The sequence below is a fragment of the Brassica napus genome, chromosome C6 (genome assembly GCF_020379485.1).
Source record: "Brassica napus cultivar Da-Ae chromosome C6, Da-Ae, whole genome shotgun sequence".
NCBI classification, from domain to species: Eukaryota; Viridiplantae; Streptophyta; class Magnoliopsida; order Brassicales; family Brassicaceae; genus Brassica; species Brassica napus.
In genome coordinates, this window is record NC_063449.1 from 47,730,133 (window position 1) to 47,740,715 (window position 10,583).

The window sequence follows — 10,583 nt, forward strand, 5'->3', positions numbered from 1 at the left end:
ATTCGGTTTAAACAGTTTTAAATTGGTAAATATCGGTCTAAATCAATTTAAATTCGGTTAAAATATGTTAAATCAAACAATAGTATAAATCCAATTTTATTTAAAAAAAAAATTATATATAATTTTTATAATTAATCAAAACAATTTTCTAATTAAAATGGATGATATCTTTTGATCTTTTACCAAATCAGTTTTTACTTTGTAAATGAATGATAGATAATGTTGATGTTAGGATTGAACTGGCTGAGAAATGTTTAAAAATGTTAAAATAAATAAAAATGAAAAATGTAACATGAGCAATAGTATGTGAATAACTCAAAACATATCCCTCAAAATTTTTGGGCAAAGCTTAAAATGATTTCTTCTCATAAGAAACAAGACCGTGAACTCCACCTTCGATCTGTGCTGCACCGGTTCGAGTCTGTCACAAAAAAAAAACAGCATTAACACTAAGCTCAGCAAATCACAGAGACAGTTTCACAAGGACAGTTTCATTCACCTCGAGCCTGAGGACGTTAGATCTCAACAGATCATGAGCAGATTGCAAGGAAGAAGCACCAAGGTCTTGAAAACCTTGCTTCACCGCGTGCATTGTGTAAGGAATCAGCTTCAACACTGATCCTTTATCAGCCACTGCACCAACCACTCCTTGAGCAATCTTGAGATTTGTTTTGTCTCCTAAGTATCTCTGATCACTTCCTTTTGTCATTGCTTCTAGCGATCCCATTCCACGGTACTTCTTGATCCTCTTACCATTCTATCATTACCATAAGCAGCATATCAAGAAATGAGTGTTTGTTAAACCAAAGAGGATGTGATGAATGATGATACCTTATACTCGTAAGACCCAGGAGCCTCAGTGCTTCCGGCTAAGAAGCTTCCCATCATAACAGTTGATGCTCCGAGTACTAGAGCTTTTACAATGTGACCTGAGTTTGAGATACCACCATCCGCTATAACCGGAATCCCACTCTGAGCAGCGAGTGAACAAACCTTGTACACAGCAGTAGCCTAAGATGTCCACATCACACAAAAAAAAACGAATCAGATAAGTTACATAATTCTAAAAATCGGTATAGACGACAGCCTAAACAAAACCATTTTTCTAGATCGTTACATAATTCTAAAAATCGGTTTAGACTACAACCTAAACAAAACGATTTTTCTAGATCGATGAAAAAATCGATCTAGGTGCCCCGCCTAATCAAATAACAATCTCATATAAAGCGCCTAATTGCAGCTATCGATTTTTAAACATCGCATAATTCACAAAGTTCAAATAAATAGTAAGGATTCGGAGCTTCTTCATGTACCTGTCCACGACCAACCGCGCAAACCTCTTGTGTGGTACAAATCGAACCAGACCCCATACCAACTCTCAACCCATCAACTCCAGCTTGAATCAAGTTCTGCGCCTGGTAACTCGTCACAACGTTTCCACCAATCACATCCAACTCAGGATAACTCTTCTTCACATACTTAATCATCTCAAGCTGGTAAATAGAGTTCCCTTGAGAACTATCCAACACCACAACATTAGCCCCAGCTTTAACCAAATGCTCCAGCCTCTCCTTATCGGACTCCCTCGTCCCTATCGCCGCACCAACCATCCACTCCCCGTCTAAACCAACAGTCCCTGGCCCTGACTTGGGATACCCTCTGACCCTCTCTATGTCGTCTCTCGTCACAACATTCACAGTCTCACCGTCCCTTTCGAGAACCACAAAGCCCTTTTGCTTATCTTCTAACAAAGCTTCGATCTTTTCAATGTCAATGTCCCATGGTAGACAATACTCGCTGCCTTCACAGCTCTTCATGTAATCATATATCTTCATCTCTCTTTGCTCGTAGTTCATCTTTTTCCACTGAGCTTTCGTGACGTAGCCTAACAGCTTCGGAACCGTCATTGTTCCTAAATCAAAATCAAAGTAAAGGTCAAGACTTAATGTCATTAACCAACGTTGGCCTAGTGGTAAAGGAGTGTCTGATGGTCACTCCGCCCACTTGAGTTCGATTCTTATTGGGAGGAACTATTTAATATTTGTGGAACAGTGAAAACGAATCTGATTCTTCTCACCTGATTGCGTGACGAAGACGAAGGAGGAAGGACCAAAGGCGTCCAACGAAGTGATCTCGTACTCCGGGAGCTTCACGCCGGCGTCGGAAGCGATCGGATGACGCAGCGACTTGGCTTGTCGGATCACCGACGCCTGAGCGGCGATGTCGGAGTTGTAATGGACGATCCCGATCCCGCCGAGGGAGGCCATCGCGGCGGCCATGTGAGACTCTGAGACGGTGTCCATCGGAGAGGAGACGCAGGGGATGGAGAGGGGCACGCGCCGGCTGAGTCGCGTGGAGAGGGAGACGGCGTCGGTGGAGAAGTCGATGTAGTGAGGGAGGAAGATGACGTCGTCGTAGGTGTAGGAGTATCCCTGAGAGAAGAGCTTCTCCGCCGGGAAACCATCTTCGAGAGACGTCATCTTGAGGGGAGAGAGAGAGGCGGGGGTGATTAGGATTTAAGCTAGGGCTTTTGGGGAGATTCGTATAAAAGGAAGACGACAAGTTGAGACAGAAGAAGTTGGCACTTGCGTCTTGTAAGAAAGATTAAGTTCAGAGTTTGTATTTATAGTGCTAATCAGATTTGAAGTTACATTGGGGTTACTGACCGGGTTTCGTCTATTTTTTTTTAGCTTTATTTATTTTAAAATCGTTAAACTTTATCAATGTAGTTTATTTTTAAAAGTTAAAACCTATAACAATTTTCTATCAATTTTTACCAATCATGTTTTATCTTTATTTTAAAAACTACAGCAAAAAAATATTAATCAAACTTTTATGTATTTTATGCAAAAAATCTACATCTTTATTTTATAAACCGTAGAGTCTGTAAAATAAAAAAATTATTTATGATATCAAATAAATTAGATAATCCTAATAAAAACATGTATAAATATTTTAATTTAATTTTGAGTGTTTTAAAATTATTGAAATATTTAAAATAACATAAATATTATTTACATATCACACTTTGAATAACCGTAAACTTTGTTAATTTATAAAAAAAATATCAATATAAATTATTTGAATTGATAAAAATCATTATTTTATATATACATCATATATTACACATATTTTATTTTAAAATATCTATAGCATATACTTTACATCTACAACAAATTTAACTATAACAAAAGGTTCTGCAAAAAAAAAAATTTGCGGTAACAATTTTACAACTACAACCAACTCACTTACAACTAAAATTTATAGCTAAATTTTAACGGTTACGGTGAAACCAATCATCACCATTATTCGACTTTTTCCTTTTCAATATCTTACGGTTTCCAAATTGAATTCTACTTAGTAGTGTAGTTTTGGAGATATATATGGCTTGATTTTTTGTATAAAGAGATGACCTGATTTGTATGGTTCCCTCATTATCCTCGTATGGAGGCTTTTGGACCCTGGTTTTTGTGAGTTGGGGCAGGTGATTTTTGTTGGTTGTAACCTTATGCAAATATATATATATATATATATATATATATATATATATATATATCCTAATTTGACTGGAAAAAAATGAATTTTATAGGTGAAATAACTCAATAAATAAATTATGATATTGAACTATTTGTAAGTTTTTTCCTGAGAAGTTAGTTGAATTTCAGTCAAGATATTTTTATTTACTAAAAAATAGTTGAAAGATCTTTTTATATACATAAAATATTTTATATTAAAATATTTGAAAATTTTAAGAGAAATTTTCTAGAATATCACTAAATTTTTTATCATAAATATAGCATAAAAAGGTTAAAATGACCAAAAATATTTTATTAAAAAGAAAAAGTTTATAAGTCTAAGATTAAATAATCTAGAATTAGGGTTTGGATTAGAAGGATAAATCTTTTTGGGAGGGAAGGGGGGGGGGGGGGGGGGGTTAGGATTTTTTTAATGTTTAAAATTTAAAATAATAATTTTTAAAATAGTTTAAAAAATTCCGGATTTCAAAATAAAATTTATTGTTTTTTGAAAAAAACTTGAAATTTTATGTTGAAAGAAAAATAAATATTATGATTTGGAAAATGTGTTTTCCGAAAATACAATTTTGTTTTTGTTATTTTTATTATTTATTTAAATAAAAATTTATATATATAATGATATTTAATTTTTTAATGAAACGTATTTTAGTCATTTTAATTAGTTTTTTGGTTTAAAATCGAGTTTAGTGTATTTTGGAAGGAGAATTGCCCTTTTAAAAATACACAGGAACTCAGCTGGCAGGAAACTAAAAACATAAAAGAAAATAAAGAACAAAAAAACTAGGGGCCATAAACCAACGTGCGGAAACCGGAGTGGTTTTGACAACGAAGATCGTCAACCCAAAAGAGGACAAAATGGAGCCAAACCGCGGAAAGATCTTGATGCCGATAGTTTAAACATATAACATCAGGTGCTATTCTCTAATATTGCGGAACGTTTTAACTAACTCTAGGCCTGATACATAAAGACTTGTTACTTTGTTAGTAAGGACAAAAGAGCTTTTCACAAGTCCGTACTGAATAAAACGCTAATACATCAAGTTACATGATTTCAAGTTTTCAACGACAAATTGCCGGACTAAGAATCATTTAGTATTTGCTTATCTCAACTATGAATATCAGCATAATAAAACATAATTAGCAGACTAGCAGTGTGATCAGTGCTGGCTCTTGACACGTGCTAAGAGTCCATTTGCATTAGGTCCAAAAAAACTTTACAAGATTTTAGTTACTAGTATTTTAGAGTTTTCTCCAAAATTTTAGGGCCCTTTTTCATGAATTTCTTTTAATTATTATTGTAAATAAGGCTTGCAAGCAAGTCTTGCACAAGGTCCACATAAAAACGAGCCGGGGTCTGAGTGTGATATAGTTCACGTGTCTCATACTGACCTTTTGCTGGTGTAAAAGGGATGTGGGCTTAATAAAGGAATTATTAGTGATAGTAGTTAGTAGATGCAATGTACATGTAAATTGTAATTCTAGAAGACCAAATTCCATTAGCAAAAAGCAATATACGAATTTAGCACAAGATTTATAATTATGCGCTTATGCCATTTTCGAGTAAATTAGTGTATTTATAAAGCCTTTAAAAGTTACATACAACTTACAAGTGAGAGACCCACCTAACATATTATATATCAAAAACACATTTGATATTATTCGTATCCACAAAAAGATGAAAAATAAAAAGTGAGAGACGTCTTCAGTCTTCATGCATCAGAAGAAATCAAAATGGCACCCATTATAGCCTGTTTTCCATTAAAATAAGAGAAAACGGTTAAATGAATATTAGTATTGCCAGCATTTTTATAAGTAAAAAGGGAATACCCTTATAAGAATGATAAATTAATTGAGAAATATATGTAAATCTTTTACTTGGATCGACAGTAACAAGCATGCCGGTGCCACCAAATGTACACGAGCCACCAGAGCTTTTGGTCCGCTGCCAATAGCTATTGAAGGCGAATGAAGCATGTGCCCACAATGTATTGGGCTTGAAGCAAGGACCATTGGGTTGAATTGAATGGCAATCAGCTCCTGATCCACATGCGAAATTCATGGCTTCTTGGATAATTGGGTCAGGTACTGTGGGCTTAGCCACGCACCAGTAAGCCGAGGTCGGAGTCATGCTAGACGGCGGTGGTACCATAGGCGGTGGATAGACAATTGGAGGTAAGAACCCCGATGACGGCGTTGGAACTGTTCCGGTTGGGGATGGGATATTACCGGACGGTGTAGGAGTGTCGGTTGGGGTTGATGGGCTTGGTTCATTGTAAGGTGGACCTGAAATGGGTCCTGATGGGCCTGGTGTATGACCGGATTCAGGAGGACTAGGAACTGTTTCTGGCGGGTTTGGACTGGATGATTCAGGTGGATTTGGAACGGTTATGGGTGGGTTTGGGTTTGATGATGATTCTGGTGGGTTTGGGTTAGAGGATGATTCTGGTGGACTAGGGACAGTAACAGGTGGATTTGGGTTGGATGAGGAACCCGGGTTGTTCGGGTTAGAAGATGATTCGGGTGGGTTTGGGTTTGAGTTTGGGTTTGAAGTGGAATCGGGCGGGTTTGGGTTTGAGTTTGGGTTCGAAGATGATTCAGGTGGGTTAGGTACAGTGATTGGGCCGGGAGGTGGGCTAAGTCCAGGATTGGATATGGAGGGAGGCGAGTTTAGAGGAGTATTTGGGGGATTAACACAAAAAGGAGGGGCATTTCCGGGAACTGGAAGTGGGGGAAGTGAAGCATAGGGAGGTAGAGTGAGAGTTGTGCTAACACCATAAGGTTGAGTGTTGGAGGATGTTGTTGAATATTCCAAAGGTTGAGCTAGATTGAGTTGTGTCATCATTTTCTCTAAAAATGTTGTGTGCTTGAATGCTTTGATAACCAACTTCTTTGGCTTCTTCTTTGCGTGTCTCTCAAGCTTTCTTGCATCTACTACTAAATAAGATAAAACAAAAATCAAAAGCTTGCAGAGCTAGAAATGAAAAGAAGAAGGTAGAGAGAGGGAAAGAGAGGCTTACCAGAATGAGTGAAGAAGCTGGCCGAGAAAAAGAGACAGAGGAGAATGCAAACGGTTGTGAGAGCTCTACTTGATTCCATGGTTTTTAAGATGAACACCTAAAGAGCGTCTAAATCTTTTAAACTAAAACCAATGAGCTATACTGCCAAGAAGAAAAGGAAACAGTACCAATGTAACTTGAATATCTGTCTTGTCTCCTCTCTCTTTCTATATATATCTTATCTTGTGTGTGTGTATGTGTGTCATATGCATGTGTAGAAAACAAAACACAATACTCTAGAATCATGCAAGGCAACCTGTGGAAGGATATAAGGTTCTGTTGTCTTTCTCATAAAGATTGGTCCTTTAGCAGCTCACTTTGCTGTCTTCCAAGACTCACTTTACTTCAGAAATTAGATGTTTATATTCTCATAGCTACTTCTTAAAACTATTTTGACATATTTAATTGATTTTAACCCTCTAAACAAATAAGTGTAGTACAAGGATATGCACACATATGGATGACAATGGGCATATATGCTTGCTTGACAATGCAAATATAATCAGAGAGGAAAGTTGTTTTGTCTGCTTGCTTTGTACTCAAACAAAGCTCTTTAGGTGTATCTTTTTCTTGACTACAACTATTTGCATAAGTTTCTCACACATTCTCTTTAGATGCTCTTCTCTCTCGACTAAAGAGCAAAAATATAATTTAGAAAACAACTGATTCTCTTTACGATTTTGATTTATATTTTCATATATTTAGAAAACAACTTGTGTTTTGATGACAAACAAATTATACAAAATTAAAGTTAAAATGTTTAAGAAATTAAAAAAAAGTGCTATGATCATTTAGTTTTGACATGCTTTTGTAATCTAGCAAGAACCAAGATCTTGCTAGATCAACCGATGAAACAAGTGATATGTTTCAGTGAAATTGGAGCCAAAAGTATGCAAACATACAAGAGATTTGAGGAGGATGATAATATCCAGGTTCGAATTCATGGTTATAGAAATGAAAAAACTAAGCAAAACCCATTGGACTGTATTGTAATTATGCCACTTTCTGGGCAAACCCTCCAATGCTTCTTCTAAAGTCTCTAGTCTCTACTAGTGTTTAGAATTGTTGGGTTGAAAAAGCCTTTAATGAACGTTGTTGAGGTTGTTCAGAGGTTGGAATGGAATGGGGACCTGAGCTGAAGACCATTCGGACAAGCTTCAGTTTTTGCCGAAAATGGTTCTTGTTAAGCAGTCTTTAAAGATTGTTCAAGATGTTGATGCAGCAATGAGTCTGTTCACGTTGGGTAGGTCTTACGTAATTAGACATCAGTAATAGTATAAATACAATTAAAGTTCATATACAAAAGTAGTACAAACTCAATTTTAGTCAAAAGAGTCAACAGCAGCCCTTTCTTAAAGTACTACCATTTTTTGTGTGTTTATTTGGTTGTCAAAGCCTTTATATCATTTAGAACAACATCAAAAGGAGCTCAACAAAATTGCTGTAAAATTTTTCAATTTATAAATTGCAAGATCGTGATTATTAAATTATTTAGAGAGGGTCAAATAGATCTTTCTTCTGTAACCTTTTAAAAGTGTTGTAATGGAACAAGGCCGAAATGTTTATTTCCGATAATCTAAGATGACCACGAATACTTAACACATGATAAAAGACATGGTTACTCGCCATACATAACACTGAACAGAACCTTGAGATGAAACTAGTGGCCAGAAGATAATATTATTATTCTCTATCAACCACAGAGAGTGTTCAATGAAATCAACCAGTAGTAATGTAATAAAATTGAATACATATAGGGACATTGATCGTATTGGCCAAAACACATTTGAGGCCAATAGAGAAATCTTTGCACCAAGTCAATATCAGCAACGTACAGCGCTTTATCCACTATCAAGAAGTGAATCAGAGACTCTAAATTGTTGCCTCCTAAGAAAAAAAATAAACCAAACACATGTTAAGGCCATTTGAATGCAAATGAACTATTTAAACTAGAACACGTACCAGAATACAGCCTTATTCAATTTCGGCAACGTACAGCGCTTAATACACTACTAAATTAAAAAAAAGTGTACCAGAGACTCTAATTTATTGCCTTTTGTTAAAAGGACAAGACAAAGCAGAAAAAAAAACATAACTAGGCTCAGGTAATATAAAGAAGTATGCATCAACGAGCTGTGAATCTCTCAAAGTTTGATGGTAATCTTTTTTCATCATCACTGCCTAGTAAATCAAAGAAGAAAACGTATTTAAATAGATCCAAAAGCCTCAGAAAAAAGAGCATACAGCTCATCAACGAGATATACTCTCAGATGGTACGGACAATCTCAAACATCACAGACCTCTGGATCTACCGACAAAAACTCTTTTAAGTCTATAACCATAATGTAGTGTTGACAAAAAAAAAAAAAAAAAAAAAAACCATAATGTAGAACTGTCGAAAAAGAGATAAAAGAAACAGTAAGAAAGTAGAAACGCACATGATTGATATGTGTTAATCTTTGGAAAAGGCGATTTATATAGCGACTTATGCTAGGTTACAAGGAAGCCCTAAAGAGCGTCGCACAAGTCAAAATATAAGAATGGGCCTCTAATATTTTTAAAGCCCAAATAACTTTAGCCGCCAAATTGATTCAGACCTAAACCCTATCTGAAGTTTTCCGTGGTTAATTGCTCTCCAAGTAAACATGCGGTTCTATTAGCCCTGAAGAGAGTTATAATGTGCTCATGATCTAAAATGATCGAGTTTTTGGTGTTGGATGGATATCTTTCCAACATAGAGCATATGTTCGATTTTTATGTCTCTTAATGGTAGTGATGAATCAGAATCTTGCTTTATTTTAAGTGTGGTGAGAAGTGAGAACGCAAAAGTTATACTCAGCTCGGAGGTTTTAAGGATTGTAGATTGATGAGAATATGATAGAAAGCCATAACGGATGTATATATATATATATATATATTTATATGTATGTTTTGAATCATCTGTGAACAGGTAACATAATCTTAAGACATGGGTTTTACTTTTCTTTCTTGTCGGAAATCAGAAAAGGAACGGAAAGTCTGAGTACTACAAGAAGCAAGAGAAGCTGCTCGAGGGTTTCAATGGGATGGTGACTGAAACACCCGCCCCTTCCCCATTTCCAACCGGAGTTCCTGGGCGCGGGGTTTACGACACACATGTCTACTTTTCCGACATCTCCGTGTGTCCCGTTTCTGGTCCCATGAGTTTCAGGTGCGTTTCCTTTCTTACCATTGACATTTCCACTTATAGTTCTGCAAAAAAGAAGAGGGAAAAAGAGGGGTGAGTATGAATACTCAGTGAAGCGATTCTAGACCAGTCTCCACCATGAGCTTTTATACTGCTCAATGCGAAACGAGAACCGACTAGTCACTACACCCATTTCTTAACTAGCTATTAAGGTCTCATTTCACGAAAAACAAGCAATGCAATGAACTCAGTCATCACTCAATTCACCCAATTCGGTTTATTATTTAAGACTCCAGTCATCCTAGAACTCTAGGACCTACACAGCTCAAGCGGACCATTCCTCCCCTTTTCTTGCTGCGTTCCTGTGGAGCCGCCTGCCCTGGTACACTCGGCATCCGGTTCCTTGGATGTAGTCTATACCTTTTGCAGTGTATTACGGCCCCTTCCCGCCAAGACTCGGCGTGACTCAATCTTACCGGCGCCTCTATTCTTAACCTGCCGTTTTTGAACGCTACGGCCGCCGCGTTTTCCCATACTCTCCACCAGTCCCTCGGTGGTTCGTATTCCATTTCTATTCATTTCCCATTCTCCCCACCAGTTCCTCGGTGGTTCGTATTTCAATCATTTAAAACCTCTTTGACCTTCATAATATGTTAGTGAAGGATGCAACTATGCATTAAAACAATATTTTCATATTTTTGAATTTTTCTCAAAATCTATGTGTTAAACCCTACGAAAATATTGATTTTTTTGGTAAATGCTCTATATACTGAAGCATATGATCTTAAGTGTTGTTTTAAAATTTATAAACACATTCTACATTTT

General features: G+C 36.5%; 2 protein-coding genes and 2 non-coding genes across 8 annotated transcripts; all 4 read right to left on the minus strand.

Moving 5' to 3' along the window:
* Positions 1-251: 251 nt before the first annotated feature.
* On the minus strand, positions 252-2,602 carry LOC106430729 (inosine-5'-monophosphate dehydrogenase 1). Its single transcript, XM_013871520.3, has 5 exons — positions 2,078-2,602; positions 1,314-1,912; positions 832-1,011; positions 500-757; positions 252-421 (listed from the first exon to the last, which is right to left on the minus strand). Exons 1-5 carry the CDS (start codon positions 2,478-2,480, stop codon positions 350-352), a joined length of 1,512 nt encoding a protein of 503 aa, XP_013726974.2. The 5' UTR covers positions 2,481-2,602; the 3' UTR covers positions 252-349.
* Positions 2,603-5,089: 2,487 nt separating this feature from the next.
* Positions 5,090-7,045, minus strand: LOC106430719 (leucine-rich repeat extensin-like protein 5). 5 transcript variants are annotated; one of them, XM_048761621.1, is made up of 4 exons: positions 6,721-7,019; positions 6,554-6,650; positions 5,412-6,467; positions 5,090-5,284 (listed from the first exon to the last, which is right to left on the minus strand). In XM_048761621.1, the coding sequence occupies exons 2-4, from the start codon at positions 6,630-6,632 to the stop codon at positions 5,253-5,255; spliced, it is 1,167 nt and encodes a 388-aa protein (XP_048617578.1). In that variant the 5' UTR covers positions 6,633-6,650; positions 6,721-7,019; the 3' UTR covers positions 5,090-5,252. The 5 variants fall into 5 exon arrangements, with proteins under 5 accessions (XP_048617578.1, XP_048617576.1, XP_048617580.1 ...); XM_048761619.1 differs by having other exon boundaries at positions 5,412-6,470; positions 6,721-7,008; XM_048761623.1 differs by having other exon boundaries at positions 5,412-6,464; positions 6,554-7,045.
* A 1,644-nt stretch (positions 7,046-8,689) lies between these two features.
* LOC125589503 lies at positions 8,690-8,775 on the minus strand. The gene has a single exon (XR_007325688.1). It is a non-coding gene; the product is annotated as a small nucleolar RNA snoR116 (small nucleolar RNA).
* Positions 8,776-8,813: 38 nt separating this feature from the next.
* On the minus strand, positions 8,814-8,893 carry LOC125589507. The gene has a single exon (XR_007325691.1). It is a non-coding gene; the product is annotated as a small nucleolar RNA snoR117 (small nucleolar RNA).
* Between the last annotated feature and the right edge of the window lie 1,690 nt (positions 8,894-10,583).